This window comes from Numenius arquata, chromosome 7, assembly GCF_964106895.1.
Source record: "Numenius arquata chromosome 7, bNumArq3.hap1.1, whole genome shotgun sequence".
Taxonomy (NCBI): Eukaryota; Metazoa; Chordata; class Aves; order Charadriiformes; family Scolopacidae; genus Numenius; species Numenius arquata.
Window position 1 is genome coordinate 37,210,961 of NC_133582.1, and position 17,826 is coordinate 37,228,786.

A 17,826-nucleotide genomic window follows, 5' to 3' on the forward strand; every position below is an offset into this window, starting at 1 on the left:
ACCTGTCTCTGCTTCTGGAGGGGCTGGGAGCAACAGGCACCGACCAGCTCCTTATCAGGGTGTACAAAGAGCAATTACATCTTTGGATCCTCCCTTCTTGGGAAAATGACGTGTTGCTGATGAGGAAAGGCGATGGGGCTTGTCCCAGTTCCTGGGGTGGTGGCCCTTGCAGGCGCCTTGCAGCCAAACAGGGGCAATAGGCAGGTTCCTGGCACAAGGGGGTTCACCTCCTAGGAGCACAGGCTGCTCTTTGCCTGGAAGATGCCTGGAGCTTGGTGCTCCATGTTCCTGCTCCCTGGCGGCACTGCCTGTCCCACAGAACCCAGCCCCCAGCGGCAAGAGAGACCGCGGTGGCATGGGTGTCATACGGGGCAGGCTTGTAAATGAGCCCTGGTGCTGGTGGTGTCGTGGTCTGTGTCTGAGTTTTGACCTGGTGTGTGTAGGATTTAATGAAGCAGCTGATTGAATTTCAGGAAACTTGCAGCCTGAAAGGGTCTAGAGAAAAACAAAACTAGAACTTCTTTTCGGAAAAAAAAAAACCAACAATGTATTTTTCTGGTTGACTGAGATTTTAATTTATATTTTTCTTCACCACTTGAAGAGCTGCTCCTCAAAGGATCGGCGTAGCTCTAACTTAGTTTTGCAAAGGAGAAAAAGCATTATTTTTTTTTTCATTCCCCAGGGGGGCTAGGAGCTTGTCTGTATATTTTTACCAAACGAGGGAAACCGTGATGCTGTTTGACGTTGGGTTTTGTGGCTGCAACAACATGATTTGAGAAATGCCCTCCTCACTTCAGCTGAAAAAGCGTGACCTGAGCAAGTATGCTGCCACAGCTTCAAAATCCGTGTGCCTGTAAGCCCTGGAAAATGGGCACAGATTAAAGTCAGCTGCTGGAGGTCAAGTTCTCCGTTGCTGCAACCGTATCCAGAACGGGCTGGTGGCTTTTTTTCTGAACAAACCGTGTAATCTTATTTGTCATCTTTCTGTTTGAGCAAAGTTAAATCAAGGTCTTAAAAAAAAAAAAAAAAAAAGAATTTGGAGGAAAGAAAATATTCAAACTAGTCAACTGCAGGTGCTCTTGTTATTAATAAAGCGGTGGTTTCTGTAGGATTTATTCAGCCCTGTCATATTCTTTGTGCTGGCTGGACTTTCTAGGCAGCTGCAACCCAGAGATAAGTTAACTCTTGTCGGGTTGCAGTTGAACTCCTAACTTCAACAATTTTTATTTATTTTTTTTCTCCAATTTAAGTCATTTAAACGTTAGAAAAGTCATTCACCAAATTCCCGCTGTTTCAAGTCATCAGAGTGACATCGGGAACGAGTAGCTCTTGCTGCCGCGATTTATTGGGGTTTATTTGGGTTAGCACCTGGCAATCAGCGGAGAGCCGAGCTCTGTTCCCAGGGATGCAGACACCCCGCCTGCCTCCTCCTTTAATAAATCAGCCCGGCCCCAGCACTGCCTGGGGGTATATGGCAGAGAATAACACGGTGTGTTGGGGAGGCTCCTTGAATCAGAAACCCCAGCCAATCTCTGCAGTTCACAAAACTGTGTGCAAAGGTGTGCCAAGCGTTTTTTGCTTCGGGTGCGTGACTGAAATGACTCTTATCCTTTTGAGGCAAGAAAAAAAAAAAAAAAATAAAAAAAGGTTGCTGGGTTGCCCAGAAGTCAACGCTTACAGTTTCAGCCTCCAGGATGCTGCGCTCGCAGAGGGGACAGTTACCGACAGAGCGGGGTTTGATTTTTTTTTGAAACAGAAGATAAATTTTTATTTTTGAAATTTTTATTTTTGAAACAGAAGATAAAATAAGCGTGAGAATAACTGTCCCATCCTTTTTGCTGATACCCACCTAGGAAACGCTTCTATCCGTGCGGTTTATCACTGTAGCTCTTTGGACTGTGTTTGGCACGTCCCACTGCAGAGTCCCCGTGTACAGGAGGTTACTGTTTGCCTTGAAAATCTTTTCTCGTTAAATTGCTGCTTGATTTGGAGGGACATTCTGGATACAATTCCATATTGTCCACGTCGAGGGGTTTCAGATTCCAGATTTTCCAGAGCATGGGTTGTGTTTTTAAATGTTCTATTTAATATGTCAATCTCAAGATGTTACCCAGGTGACTTGGGGACTTTACGGGTTGTCCACGGTTAGAGTATCCCTGATCTGTTGGGCATTAGGGCACAGCCTCTATAGCTCTGACTGTGTACTTGGACACATAAAGTTGTCCAAGTGCTGTGGCCTCTGGGGAGCATCAGAAGGATCTTCTGGCTCTGTGGGCAGTTGTGCAGCCGATCCCTTTGTTCATCAAAGATGCAAGCATCCAGAAAGCATCTGTCTTAATATACCATGTAGTGGTATAGAGTGCGTATGGTGCTATTATAGCATCTATCATAGAATCACAGAATTGTCCAGGTTGGAAGGGACCTTTCAGATCATCAAGTCCAACCATCAACCGAACTCTGATAAAAACCATCACTAAACCATGTCTCTAAGCACTATGTCAACCCGGCTTTGAAATACCTCCAGGGATGGTGCCTCAACCACTGCCCTGGGCAGCCCAGTCCAATGTGCAATAGCCCTTTCCGTGGAAACATTTCTCCTAATATCCAATCTGAACCTCCCCTGGGGCAACTTGAGGCCATTTCCTCTTGTCCCATGGCCTGGGACTTGGGAGAAGAGACCGACCCCCCCTGGCTACACCCTCCTTTCAGGGAGTTGGAGAGAGCGAGAAGGTCTCCCCTCAGCCTCCTTGTCTCCAGGCTGAACACCCCCAGCTCCCTCAGCCTCTCCTCACAAGACTTGTTCTCCAGACCCCTCACCAGCTCCGTTGCCCTTCTCTGGACCCGCTCCAGCCCCTCAAGGTCTTTTTTGTGGGAAGGGGCCCAAAACTGGACACAGCCCTTGAGGTGGGGCCTCACCAGTGCCCAGTGCAGGGGGACCATCACCTCCTGAGTCCTACTCACAAAATGGTGTATGTGCAGCTGCAAAATGCCAGGTGGAGATGTGGCAGCTGTTCTTTTAACAACATTTCTGAACAGGCCTGAAGAAACTTTAGACAGAGCTCCCACACCAGTTATGGGGTTTGCCTCCGGTACATGTTTCATGGTTGTGGTTTAATACTTGTCCATTGAAATGCAGATGTTGAAACACACCCTACGATATTAAGGATCTCCTTCCTCCAGTCTGTCATCTCTCCTGCAGCGTGCCCTTGGGCATGACAATTTATTCGGGGTTCCTTAGCCCAAATGCTCAGCTTCTTTGCCGTCAAGGTACGGGCTCGTCGCTTGGCTCTCCTCTCAGGCTGAGCCCAAAATGGGGTGAGGAGAAAGGTCCTCCTCTCACCTCAGCGCTTCCAGGGGCCTGCAGTCTCCCTGGCGTAGAGTTGGAGGAGTCTTAACCCCCAAATGGCAGCTATTGAGCTTGGCCTGCACCCTTCTTTTTGTGCCTCGCTGACAGCCTCGGTGTTGGAGAGGAGGCAGCCACGCTACAGGGGCATCCTGGCCCGTGAAGCCCCTGGAGGGATGGGGTATGGAGCAGTCAGCATCTCTGGAGGCAGCAGGGAGCAAACCCACTTCCAGTCACACAAGCGGCTTGGGAGGGGACAAAAAAAAAAGAGTCTGAGGGAGAAGCATTCTCCTGGCAGCATTTGCTCTGAGCTATTTTAATTTTTATTTATCTCCAAGTAATGTCCAGTCGGGGGTGAGTCAGCCTGGGATATGGCCCAGACCACCTCCTCTGCGAGCCTTCAGGGAGGGCAGAGAGCACGGCCTGTGCTACGCGGTGTGTCTTAACAATGCCTCGCTGCTTGCTTTTATTTTGCAGGACTTTTTTTTTAAAAAAAAAAAAACCCGACGAAGCTGATCTTTTCCCCCCACACACCCCTTTCCTCTCTCTCTAGTTTTGTACGGAGCTGAACCAGCCGACGCTGCCAAACATCCGCAAGTGGAAGGGCCCTAGAGGATGTTGGAAGGGTGTTGTTTCCGAAAAACCCTCAGGCCAGCTACACAAGGTACGTTAATCCCCAAGTCTGAACTTTGCCTTTGCTTTTCTTTTTTCTTTTTTTTTTTTTTTTTCTCCCCCCCAACCAAGGACATATTTTGAATGTTTAAGGCAAAACATCTTGCAAATCTTTTTTGGCAAGGTTTGCATCTCCTGTTTTTTAAGGTGACTGTTCCTACAGCTTTCAGTTTGACTGCAATGGTTGATTTTTCGGGAAGAATTGTTTTCCTCAGCCTGTGGCACACTCGTAAGGAGGGAGGTGTGTGTTTGGGGGGGGGGAGGTATGGTGCATAAAAACAGTATAGAAACATAGGAGAAAGGCTACGCATTAGGAGAGGGAAAGAGTCTTTGCTTTTGCCCCTGGCAGGCTGCAGCACTTCTGAAATATTTTTGTGCTAGTCACCTGAACTTGTTCCCTAGCACAGCATTGGCCGCTGTTGGGAAGAGCTCCCCGTTTTCCTAGTTTGCAAGGGAAGACCCCGCAGAGGGGCCACGCAGCCTGCCGTCCTCATCTGGAAGAGGAGCTTGTCTTGGGCGTTCCCCAAATGTGCTGCCGACTCCGTTTGAAGTCAGCGCTGTGCTGCACGGGGCTTCCCCAGGCGGCATCTTCTACCATGGGAATATATATATATATGTACTGCAGTGAGGTGTTAATTTATAAGGTGGTGACAGCTGCTACCCTTGGCTACTCAGGTAGCTATGTCTGGCTGGACACCACTAACAATGCCCAAAAACACTTTCTCCCAAGGGAAATCTCTTTTTTCCCTTTAAGGGCTCTAATGAGATTTCAGAGCAAGGACCTCCTCAGGCTCAAGCATGTTGTAGCTGAACTGATCATTCTAACGATGCTGTTCACAGAATCACATGGGGTTGGAAGGGACCTCTGGAGGTCATCTACTCCAACCCCCAGCCAAAGCAGGTCCACCCAGAGCAGGTTGCACAGGAACATGTCCAGGTTGGATTTGAATGTCTCCAGAGAAGGAGACTCCACCACCTCTCTGGGCAGCCTCTTCCAGGGCTCTGACACCCTCAAAGTGAAGAAATTCCTCCTCATGTTTAGATGGAACTTCTTATGTTACTGCAATGTGGATGTTGTTGTGGGGTAGAAGCAGGAACGGAGAACTGTCATGGAATGAAAGTTATTAAAGACATGGCTGCAGTTGTATCCTGGTATCACTCTGCTTAGAATCCACGTTTCCTTAATCTGGCTTTTCCAAATCAGGTTGCATCACCGTTCACTGTTTTTTGAACGGATGTTTTGGGAGGTGCACCTCCTTTTATTGCGCTTCTGAGTAAAACCTAAGAATGAGAAAAACAAAACCAACCACAAACCAAAACGCGCCACCTGAGCAGCACAATGATTGGACTCCAGCTGCCACTAAAAGGACATAGAGGGTCTGAAGGTGTCCAAGATTTAACAAAATTCACACTTAATTCCAATGCAGAGTGCAAATCCCCTTCAGGACATTTTTTATTCCTGGTTGGAGTTTTCCTTTGGGATCTCTTGTTAGGCCAGATCATTAAAACACTGAATTTAAAAAGTTGTGCACAGTTGTCGAAGTTGTTCCCTCACCTTCTTCTTTTTTCCCAAGAATTATTAAGAATTGTCTCAAGAGTTTCTGTGTTAAATCTTTAAAGTCTTTAGTCTTAAGTTAAATCTAAAGTCTTTAGTCAGTTCTTTCTTGAGCTGTATTTCCCAAGATAACAATGAAAGTTTTGGCTATAGGCTGAGTAAACAAAAATCATCATCTACCCTGTTTTACTGGTAGGGATGTAAGGATGAACAGTTCCCAAAATTATGGGAGAAGTCCGTGGCCAAGCTAAGAACGGAAATATTACCTACTGATTCTTCCTTTGAGCTGCTTTAGCAGAAATCTGGCTGTGCTAGAGAACCCCCCACTAAGCCAACAAGGCTTTTCTACCCCTTGGGTTAATTAATGGGCTCATCAGGTCTGAACATGGTGTACACAAGCACAATACAGTGAAGTAACGTGGTATAACCCTAAGCATGTGACATCTCCAGCACGAGCTGATCTCGGGATGCTCTACAGAGCTAAATAATGCAAAACAGTGGATGGTGCTTTGGGCACATCCCAGGCATTTGGCCTTCAGCCAAGCAATGACTTTTGTCCGCCAGGCTGATGTGCAGCATGGAGCCAGGGAACGGCAGGCAGCTGTTGACAGCTGGTTTATTCCTCCACGTCTTTCCCTGTAGCAGTTTTCAGATTTTAGACTTCCGACTGGTGGAATAATTTTGTCAGTATTTTAAAGGTGAGTTACCTAAAGAATCTACCAAAGGATTTTAGCTAACCTTAGTACTTTCTTTCAAGGCTCACGGGAGGTCAGCACTTGTTTATTTGCAGCTGAAACGGAAAAACTCTTCCTTGCGGTGGATTTAACTACGATTAGCTAAGGGTACCCGGTTCGAATGATACCGAGGAAAATGGTGTCTGAGTAACGGGAGTAGAGGCTGACGGGCTTTGAATTAGATACCGCTGCTGGTGGAGCCGGGGCAGGCAGCTTTCTGAAAATGCCAATTCCATGTCCCAAAGTAATCAAAAAATCCTATGTGGCGTGATAGAAACAGAGCTGAAAGGAGCAGAGAGCTGAGTTGGAAACGTTTGAGCTGGAAAAGAGACAGGGAAGATTGACAGGGCTGAGAGGTCTAGACCAGATTTGACGCCAGGAGACTGAAGGAGCCCGGATATTTTTAGCTTGCGGGAGGCAGAAGTCTGTGAGATGGCGTATGGCGTGGGGAGAAGGAACAACTGCGCCAGCATCGTCTACTGCCAGCCCCAGCAGTCACCCACTGAGACCACGAGGCACTGAGCTCAGGGTTAGACAAATAATCCCACCGCCTTATTGACCATGCTCAGAGGAATCCAATGCCTTCATAGAGTCACAGAATGGTTAGAGTTGGAAGGGACCTTCAAGATCATCGAGTTCCAGCCCCCCTGCCCTGGGCAGGGACACCTCCCACCAGACCAGGTTGCTCAAAGCCCCATCCAGCCTGGCCTTGAACCCCTCCAGGGATGGGGCATCCACAGCTTCTCTGGGCAACCTGTTCCAGTGTCTCACCACCCTCACAGCAAAGAATTTCTTCCTGAGATCTCATCTAAATCTCCCCTCTTTCAGTTTAAAACCATTACCCCTCATCCTACTGCTACACTCCCTGACAAAGGGTCCCTCCCCATCTCTCCTGTAGCCCCCTCAGGTACTGGAAGGCCGTTATAAGGTCTCCCCGGAGCCTTCTCTTCTCCAGGCTGAACAACCCCAACTCTCTCAGCCTGTCTTCATAAGAGAGGTGCCTTGCTGGGACTAGGAGGAAACGAGGGACCGTATCAGCCCAAACACGTGCACGAGAGGCAGCATCTTTATTTTTCACCCCTGTGGCGGTCCTGAACACACTCCACCTGTATAAGATAAAAGAGCTTATTAAATCCTTGGCTGGACCACGCAGTGCTAATGTCCCCTGGGTGTCTGACAGCCAGCTTACAGGCAGAAAGGGCTGCGAGTAGCAGAGCAATATGTGTTTCAGCTCAGCATGCTCGGTTTTCAGTGGGGCTGCCCAGGGAGTTCCTCCCACATCTGGTGGGGCTTTTAGCTGGGATGAGATAAAGAAGTGTTTCTACCTGTTTCTTCATCTCCTGCTGATAGCCTAGGATGCTGTTTCTCCTTTGTGCTTGTGCGCAGGCGGTTGGGCTTCCTGCCCTCAGCAGGCACCAAGCATGGATATAAACCTGCATCATCTTTTACTGCCTCTGCGTCTTTTGGGAGTGATGTACACCATTGCCAAGACCAACAGCGGTACCGAAACTTGTGGTGTTGCGGACGGAGTGATTAACTTCACTAGTTAGAGTGAAGTAGTGAAATATTTATTAAGGTGAAACAGTGATTTAACAAAATCAGTAGTAAGTGCGATAAAACGAGCAGTAAATGCGATAGTGTTTTACGAGAATCGATGTCAAAGCACACTCTGTTATTTCCTGCAGAGAGGACAGGGTCAGACACTCTGTTAGGGAGACCCTCCCCTTGAGTCACGAGGTTCAGAAAGGACCCCCTTGGTTTCTCAACTCCTTCTCAGAGAGGAGACTGGGTGCGGCTGGATCCAACCCTAGTCCCAGACTTGGCCAACGGTTTATGGCTACAGGATTATATATGTGCAATCAACCCTTTCTGTTACTTAGCTAAGATTTCAAAGTTTAGCATGCTATTAGTCACTTACCGAGAATCTGTTGTGGCAAGGAATCTCTCAACCTCGAGGAGTCCTCACAAAAGGGGAGATCCTGGCGTGCCGCCGCTGCCATACAGGAGAGCTCCAAGGGCTCTGGGGCTGTCCACTATTTATACAGTAAGATAATTGACCTATAGTCATATTCTCCTGGGAACAAAATTTATAGGCCCCCGCTCCAGACAGTGTTTTGGCTGGGTTGCCAGCCATCCCCCAAAGTCCAGGTGCAAGTTATCGCAGCTGATGTTGTGATGGCCATGGTGGCCATGGCCCGAGCAGGAGCCGGGGGAGGAGGGGGAAGAAGAGGGGGAAAAACAGGGAGAGCACACCACCACATGTGGGCAAAAATTTCACCTAGGGGGCCGGATTTGGGCAGAATGTTTTGGTTTTACCTTCTAACTACTAGCTTTTCTCTTCCTTTTTTCTTTTTTTTTTTAATTTTTTTTTTTATTTTTATTTTAAAATTCCAGGGAGTTGAGTATTCTGGCTTCCTCTGGGATACGACAGCTGGCATTGAACTGAAAGTTGCTTCATTTCAGGAGAGTGCACAGACGAATGGCAATGGGAAGCACTCATACCCTCACCCCTACCTTGCACATTTCAAGGTAACTGCTCTTGTGCCAACCGGCCCTTGCAGAATTGAGCTTTTATTCAAAAATTTGGAGTAAGAAGCTGGAAAGACACACAGTCTTCTAACAGATAAAAATTTGCATGAGGCTGTAGCCCATCTCATCACTTCAGCACTGTCTCATGGCTTGATTGTAGGTCAGGGCCATGGGACATACCCATATAGAGCCTTTATGGGTATGGCAGATCACCAGAATCTGTCCTTTCCTCAGCTCCTGTGGGAGCAAACTCTGCCACCGGGCAGCATTCGGGTTGGTGGGTCTTCAGTAGCATCCACAGCCACTGAGAGCATGACAGAAGTCACCAGTCCCCTTCTTCTGCTTCTACCAAATGAACACAGCAGAACTGAGGTGCGTGGCCAGCAGCAGCCAGCCACGGGGCTGTCATTCCTGTCAGTGCCACAAATTGTGAGTGGAGGAGGGTAAGTGTAGACGGAACAGAGCTAGCTAGCTAGCTAGAAGGCACAGTGCTCCTGAGACACTTGGGCTAATGCCTCTGATGTTGCTGGCATACTGCAGAGTTTCCATTTTCAAGCTTTTTCGCTAGGCTTAACCCATCTAGAAGAACATCGTGCATTTTGGAAAGTGGTCCCGAGTGAACATACAAGCGTAGAGAGCCCATCTCCCAGTTTGGGGAACTTGATATCTCTGGTAATGCTTTGAGAGGAGCATTAATAAAAAAAATATTAATAAATAAATTAATATTAATATTAATATTAATATTTATTAATTAATACTGCAAATAGGTCAATATTAGGAGTAAGTATTTCTTGTGCCGAGTCCCAGAAGGTAAGCAGAAGATTGCTGGGAGCCAACAGTTCCTTTCAAGATACATTAAGTTTCTTGGTTAGCCCCAGGCTAATCACAAGGGGGTAGTAATTAGCCCACGTAATGACCACGACATAATTTCTAGCTTATTAACAACTGGTTTTGCATGAAGCGATATTCATAAGCAGCCAGCTTCTTTCTGCAGCCGTGGTGGAAAGAAGCTGTGTGCTTATGCAAACCCGTTTCCCCAGAACTGGGGAACAGGTTGTTGCAAACAGAGCTGCTGCAAAACACCTTCCCCCTCTTCCTCCGAAAAACAAGGCCAACCAAAACACACCGCACATGCAGGGGAAGGATTCCTAGGCACCCAGATTTACTACCCAAAGTACCAGGAACAAAGCCTGGGTTTGCTTTGTGACTTCTCAGCCCCTGTCTCCACGGCATTGATTTCTCCTCCTTCCTCCCCCAGGTTGGGATGAATGATCTCACGCTGGTTAACCTTCATCTGGCCCTGTCGCCCTCGCCCGGAGAGAATACCGGGAAGAACCACGACAGCCACAAACTGGCAGCCTTTGCACAGACTTTGCAGGAGGCTCTGAAAGGTAGGGCGGTTTGTTTTTGTTTTTTTTCTTCCTGCCCCCTGTCACACGCACGCTGGTCATCTTACCTAATCAAAAGGAATTTGAAAAGTAGATAAAATCTGCCTCGGTGCAGGTTTCAGAAATACCCTCATCAGCTTTACGTTGTCTTTGCTGGTATTTGTATTTGAATGATGCAAAGTGTGGAAAATTGGCTTTTCCCCTGCTCGTTGTCTTGTAGTCTCTCCTAATTAACACAAACAGCACAGGGCATCCTTCTGGCTTTGACGCTGTTTTTTCAAATGAGGTTCCTTCTGATTTCACGCTAGTCTTAAGAGTGAAAAAAAGACACCAGGGCTAAGCCCCTGTTTTAAAGTGCTTTGTGGAAACGACGCCTACCTGATATCAGAGCAAAGCTTAATGGCTTTTTTTTTTTTTTTTTTTTCCCAAATAAATAGATTCTATATATTCACTTTCGGATAATTGGAAGCACTTCAGAAAACCCAGTGCAAATCAGGAGATGCCTGTTAATGAGAAGAGACCAAATGCTGCTTTGGTACCTGGGTGCAATACCCAGGATAGTTGTGTTGGATTCAAATACGTTGCTCTGGTTTTACACCAGGATGAGAAACACCAGAATTTAGATCCGAACGTGATCTGTGTAATAGCCAGCTGTATTTCTTTACCTCGTTTCTGAGAATTTGCTTCTTATTCTGAAGCTTGCAAATGAAACTCAATTTCCTATGAAGCAGAACGGCACGTTTCAGATTCAAAATATTGCTGATCTTTTTATAGGAATAGAAAAATCCAGCCCTTTATTTACTGCTTAACAAAGATGCAAAAGGGTTACAAGGTTATTTGCATGATGATTTTCAGCTTGGCCCAGTTTAGCAAGGTTGGTCACTTGAAACCATTAATATCCCTCTTGTATAGCGCGAGAGATGTTTGCAGTTTTTATGTGTGTTCTGTTATTTTCCCTTTGGAGCTGCAAGAAGTCAGTCAGAGCTATTTTTAAGTGCTACCGATTTAAGTATTTGTCCACGTATCCTCAAACTGGAAAGGTTGAAGGTAAACAAAAGGATTGTTTGTTTAATCCCCGAGGGCTGAGCTGAGACACAGATATACGTGTAGCTCTTCTGAAGTCAATGGGGTTGCATTTCCGCCGCATCTAAATTTAGACTGTCAGTGTTAGGGCTCCTCTTCATTTCACGTTTTTATTTTCATATGGTGGGCGTGTTACTGGAGCGTGTTTGTTCTTGGCTTAGTCTTTCACAAAAGGAGGCGATTCAGATTCCTCTGAGCTTGTGGGATGCAGGTCCTGTTTTGTAAACAAGCGGTAGTGCACACGTGTTACTTTGAAGTACTGAATTACCCGGCCAAAATCAATGTCATGCTTAAAATTACTGCCATCCTTCAATTTCTTCCAAATCAATCCATAAAATATGGGTAATAAGAACTGATTCGTCTGTGGGTACTGCAGTAAATTGGAGTTTCTGCTCCCATTTTCCAACAGACTCCTACTGTTTTATCTTTCATTCTTACCAAGAGGTATGTGAGCGTCTGAGGAAATCTGGTTACTACCCACAGTCTCCTGTAATGCAGAGCAGTAGTGTCCCCATATTTTTCATAGAATCACAGAATTGTTCAGGTTGGAAGAGACCTTTCAGATCATCTAGTCCAACCATCAACCTAACTCTGATCAAAACCATCACTAAACCATGTCTCTAAGCACTATGTCAACCCGGCTTTGAAATACCTCCAGGGATGGGGCCTCAACCACTGCCCTGGGCAGCCCAGTCCAATGGGCAATAACCCTTTCCGTGGAAACATTTCTCCTAATATCCAATCTGAACCTCCCCTGGGGCAACTTGAGGCCATTTCCTCTTGTCCCATGGCCTGGTACTTGGGAGAAGAGACCGACCCCCCCTGGCTACACCGTCCTTTCAGGGAGTTGGAGAGAGTGAGAAGGTCTCCCCATCAGACCAGTGGGTCCTGGTTCCTTTCTTCCCTCTTTCTTCCCCTTCAACACTACCAGAGAGATGCGGTGGCTGTTTGCTGCTCATAGCTAACTCCCTGCAGCAGCCCTTCTGCCTTCTCTCAAGCACTCCTCTTGTCCATTTTCAATGTGGTGACCATGGGTGGCACACAGGCACTATTCTGGATGTGCTGGTAGTGCATGGACCCAGGAAGCAAGGTGTTGGCTTAGTCATCTTCACCCATCTGGCTTGGCCATAGTCCATGGTTTACTTGTGCATTGGGCACTAAGCTTAGAATCATAGAACCATAGAATCATAGAATGGTTAGAGTTGGAAGGGACCTTTAAAGATCATTTGAGTTCCAACCCCCTGCCATGGGCAGGGACACCTCCCACCAGACCAGATTGCTCAAAGCCCCATCCAGCCTGGCCTTGAACCCCTCCAGGGATGGGGCATCCACAACTTCTCTGGGCAACCTGTTCCAGTGTCTCACCACCCTCACAGCAAAGAATTTCTTTCTGGTATCTCATCTAAATCTCCCCTCTTTCAATTTAAAAGGTTTCAACCTTTGAGAAGTGGTAGGGAGCCTCTTAGGAGATGATATACCATCACATCCTTCTCATCATTTCCTTCTCACTCTCTCCGGGAAGGATTTGGTGGGTTAAGGGTCTGTTTAATTCGTGAGGGGACTCATTTGGGGCATAGGAAAGTCAAGGAGAGTGTCCTACAGGTGTCTCTTTGGACTGCTGTGAGGCAAAGGAAGGTTTCCTGGTTCCTGCAGGAAAGCAGATTCCAACACTGCAGGCTTTCTGCAGGTGCTGGAAGTCCCCCAGCTGGTGGGGCTGGCACGGCGGTGCTCAGCCGCTGCGGCACAAGGATGAGTTACGGCAGCGCTTGGCTCTGCTGGCTGGGAGCCACAAAGTCGCTGGTGAGTCTGAAGCTGCGTTTGCAAACAGACTGGCCTTTCTCCTCACCTAAAGGAGAAACCAGACTTCTCCTCACCTCTGTTGAGAAGGTCAGGGCCGCTTTGAGCCTGATGGGTCTGAATGCGTGTGAGAACACCCCTGAGAGGTAATGGGACACCTGCCTGTCTGCTGTGGGCTGCATGCCACCATGTCCCACCAGGCAGAGGCTCTGGGTCCTCATGGGACAGTATAATCTGCGAGAAGGACCTTGACAGCAAAAGCTGGGTGGGTGAGGGAGCGCTTGCTAATGCAACCTGCGGGAAGAGAAGGAGGACCAGACGGCAGCAGCCAAGGAGCCCCTGGCTCTGGCAGCCTCTGGTGCCCAGTCCAGAGGAGGAGCGAGCCCTGCCACTCTCGTCTCATCCAAAAGCGGAAAATCACGTCACGGCACCAGTAGCATTGTCTCAATTCTCTTTTTTCCCCTCATGTTATTGTAACTGTGGACATTGCGACTGCAGGTTTTGGTCTGTTATCACCCCTCATGACGGGCAAGGGCAGGAATTCTTCTGGACCTTGTGCTAAGTTTGGCCAAGGGCCGTTGGGGCTGACTCGTGAGACCCCTGAGACCTGCAGCTGCCGCGTGGTGGCTCTGCTCCCTGCCTCTGCTGGGGGACACCCGGGAGGATCCAGGCAGGTTTGCTCCCTTCCATCCTGCTGTTTGATGTCTGTTGGCGTCTCGGGAGGCAGACAAGACACGGAACCGCCGTGCTGTAACATCTGATGTTGCTGTCGCAGGAGCTGGCAGAGGCAGGAGAAGGGCTGAGAGCGAGCCAGGACAAGGGGAAGTGAAGGCGGTGGTTGTCTAGAAAATCGGTGTTGCCTGCTTTTCCTGCTCAGCCCAGGGCTGCCCAGACTTTTGCCTGGTATTTCGCAGTCATGGGGAGCCCCAGAAGCTCCTGTGAGTGGGGGCCAGAAGCAGTCCCTTCCCTCCCTGATGGCAAATTTGGTTTCAGCTTCTTTTGACATGCCCCAGCCTATTTCGTCTGTCAACTTTACGCTGCATTGTGATTTTGTGCTTAGTTATTCTGCATGCAGAAGTTTGAATGGGTGAAGAATACAGTGATTTTCTCCCTGGAGGTGCCACAGGCTGACTTCTTACCTCCTCCTGAGCACACGTCCAGGTGCTGGGTCTTTTACCCTCTGCTAGTTCCAAACTGTCCAGAACGGAGCAGTCAGTTAAAATTTTCATCTCTGAGTATGTTTTTTTCATAGATTTTCTCATTTAAGGGAAATAGGTTTGAGGATTTGGTAGAAGAAGTGTTAAGTATTTTAAGAAGGGGAGGAGGGGGAGGAAGAAAATTTTGTGGGGGATCGAGATACTTCTGTTAAGATCCCTGCCCCTCTCTCATTTTTAAACACCACCCTCCAAGGACGTGCTCCAGAGATTTCTGTGATGACCTTTCTCCACGAATATGGCCGAGCTGAAGGCATGGAAGGAGCCAAGGTGGGCCTGGGCCATGAAACAAGCATTACTTCTGAAGGACCGAGACGGCACGGTCGCATTTCAGGCTTTGCTGGTCCTGCCAAGCAAGAGATCTTGGGTTTTTGCAATAAGATACATGCAAAACCAGCAGCTCCCAGCAAGAGCTACTGTCCCATTAGACAAGCACTGATTTTTCTTCTGGGTTCTGATGGAGCTTAAAACAGCTCAGGTTGAGATTTGGGGTTTTTATATCTTTTAAAGAAAGATGGGAAGGCCCCTGTCATGAACACTTTACAGAGTAATAGTTAAAGCTCCTGTCATTTCCAATATGATTTGTGGCTTGCAAAGGGCAGAGAAACCACAAATAGTTTCACTGCCTTTTCATCGCCCCTCTGCGTCTCAGCAAGCAGCATGTTTTGAAGTATTTATTTTTGTAAGTCATACACTGTCAGTCTCGCTGCTCTCCTCCCCTTTCCCAATTCATCTCTCACGCGGTACAAGGCAGGAGGGGAATGGATTTTGTTGCTGAACTTGCGCTCCCTCTCCTGGCTAGCTGCTTCTACAGCAACAGCACAACACAGAATCACAGAATATTTTTGGTTGGATGGGACCTTTGAGATCATCGAGTCCAACCAACAAAAAAACCACAAAAAACAACACCAAAACAAACAAAAAAAAAAAAACACCAAAAAATCCCAGAACACCAAACCAAAACAAACGCCCACAACCACACACCACACCCACCCACAAACAGACACAACCCAACAATCTGAAGTGCCCTGAAGTGCCATGTCTACACGTTCCTTAAATACCTCCAGGGATGGCGACTCCACCACCTCCCTGGGCAGGCTGTTCCAGTGCCTGACCACCCTCTCAGTAAAGTCATTCTTCCTAATATCTAATCTAAACCTCCCCTGCCCCAACTTCAGACCATTTCCTCTGCTCCTGTCATTATTCCCGAGGAGGTTTATCCATGAGCGCTAGGTATGGTACAGCAATCCATCCCATCTAACCCATCACCTCCCACACTTCAGTCCCAGGAAGGATAAAGCTTACAGACTCATAGTCCTCTTCTCCGAAGTCAGCTTCTGGATAACTTTCGGTGCGTTTCTGCCTCCCTTTTAGCATCTTCCTCCTTCTCTAGTACCAAGCTGTAACACAGCAACCTCTCTGATCAGCTATCAGCATTCTTGAGTTTGTCTCATCAGTTTGTCTTATCAGACATTTCTGGCATTGGGTTGAGATGGGCACTGGGGCTCCTGCATCGTCCTCTTACCAGAGCTGGGATGTCTCCATCTGCAGCTGTGAAGCTAGGGGAGCACATGTTGGGGATATGAAATTGGGGTCCAGAGTTTCTTTTCTCACTCCATTAGAGTTGGCAAGACAATGTAACTGAGGTCATTTTCTATTCACGGGATTTTTTGATGAGTATTTCAAGTCATTCCCTTCGTTTCTTTGAAAATTCAGCTCTAGACAAAATCTAAGGCATCCCAAGTTCAGCAGCGTCCCTGCAGTCGGCCAGGCCAAGGAAAGCTGCTGTAGTCAGGGAATGTCCGTGTGGTTTGTGAACTCATCTTCTGCCATCGGGCTTGCAGGCTGCTCCTCAGGCTTGTTCCTTGGGATTTCTTAGATGCAGAGGGTTAGAATGAGCACTGCGCTTTTGGGACTCTGGGATATACCAGTAAAAGGCTGTATTTTCCTGGGATCCTCTGAAAAGTCCTTGACTCTTACAGCAAATCTATAAAAAGACAATGTCGGGACAAGTTAAAGCCAATGTGTGCTTCTCGCATAAAAAGAAAAAAATAAGCTTACAAAGTCACAGATTCCTAAAAACCAGATTCCTAAAGACCAGAACTGCTTGTCTTCGAGTTTGTCAATGAACAGCAAGGAAAGGACACCAATATGAATGAGATGATATTTAGAAACAGGCATGAAATGTGTATTGGCTGGTTTTTGTTGTCATGAAGAGAATGGCCATCAGTAAATAGCCAGTGAAAAAGGCTTTAAACAGCATTTCTTTCAGGAATTCAGAGTAAAGTCAGCCTTGCTGCTCCGTGTTTGTATTTTTCCTCCTCCATTGAATCCTCTCTCCCTCTTTTAGTTAAGTGATGGATGCCCATTCCTCCCATTCATTTCTATTTTTCCTGTTTTCCAGGAGAAAAAGACGTCATCATCCTCGGAGATTTTAACCAGGCCCCGGACAGCAGCGACCACGACATCCTGAGAAAGGAGAAGTTCCATCACCTGGTCCCTTCCAGCACCTTCACCAACATCAGCACTAAGAACCCACAAGGGTCCAAGTCGCTGGATAACATCTGGATCAGTCGGAGCTTGAAAAAGGTTTTCACAGGTAAAGTTGCTTTTTAGCGAGGGCCTGTAGCCTTTGGTTAGGTTAGGGGCACACCTCAAATTTGGGTGATCTCACATACCTTTCTCTCTGCGATTCTTTTTCACGCAGGGCACTGGGCTGTTGTGCGAGAAGGCCTTACAAACCCCTGGATCCCCGATAACTGGTCCTGGGGTGGGGTGGCTTCGGACCACTGCCCCGTGCTCGCTGAATTTTACCTGGAAAAGGACTGGAGCAGGAAGGAGGTGACGCAGAACGGGAACGGGGTGACGGTCGAATGCAAAGACTCCCACGCTAAGCATGAACGATGACGTGAACTTGAGGGTGTCTCTTCTGCTCCCCAGGGAGCAGCCGAAGGCTCTACTCGCTCGTGGCCAAGGCGGCAGAGCAGGACTGCATCCCCCTCTCCCTCCTTCCCTCTCTCCTCCCCGCGCCTAGAAAGCGTCAGCACTTGATTTTGGTGGCCCTGGCTTTGTGCCCCTCCTCGGACACTCGTGAGGCGTCTCACGGCAGCAGAGCGATCTGCAGCTTTTTCTGGGGACACAGCGGACGTTTCCACGCTTGGAGATTTGGATGAGAATTGTACAGAAAATAAAGTGTACTTTTAATACTGTACAAGAGCTTTGCTGAAACTCAGCAATTTGCTGTGAGGGGGAGGAGGGAGTGATGGGTATTTTCCTTTGCCTCCTTGTAAATTGAGGCAACAAGAGAGGCCCCAAAAAGAGAAACACCGCGGAAATTCTTGGCAGGTCACAGATGCTCTTCAGCACTGGCAAAAGCTGCTGGAGCTGGTCCCTACATGACCACAAATGAGGCCGGAGTGGTCCCTTCAGCTCAGCCTGGAGAGGCCCCGCTCCTCCACACCCCCACGTGGATGTGGGCGCCTCTTGTCCTTCCCTTCCTCTCTCCTTACGC

The 17,826-nt window shown here is 47.9% G+C and overlaps 1 protein-coding gene across 1 annotated transcript in view; it reads left to right on the plus strand.

The window, feature by feature from the left end:
- EEPD1 (endonuclease/exonuclease/phosphatase family domain containing 1) overlaps positions 1-17,525 on the plus strand; it is a 78,278-nt gene extending 60,753 nt beyond the window's left edge. Inside the window, exons 3-7 of the mRNA XM_074150693.1 lie at positions 3,897-4,007; positions 8,699-8,833; positions 10,092-10,224; positions 16,720-16,914; positions 17,023-17,525. Coding sequence (XP_074006794.1) covers positions 3,897-4,007; positions 8,699-8,833; positions 10,092-10,224; positions 16,720-16,914; positions 17,023-17,222 — 774 coding nt within the window. The 3' untranslated portion in view covers positions 17,223-17,525. The remainder of the gene's footprint in view (positions 1-3,896; positions 4,008-8,698; positions 8,834-10,091; positions 10,225-16,719; positions 16,915-17,022) is intronic.
- The last annotated feature ends 301 nt before the right edge of the window (positions 17,526-17,826 follow it).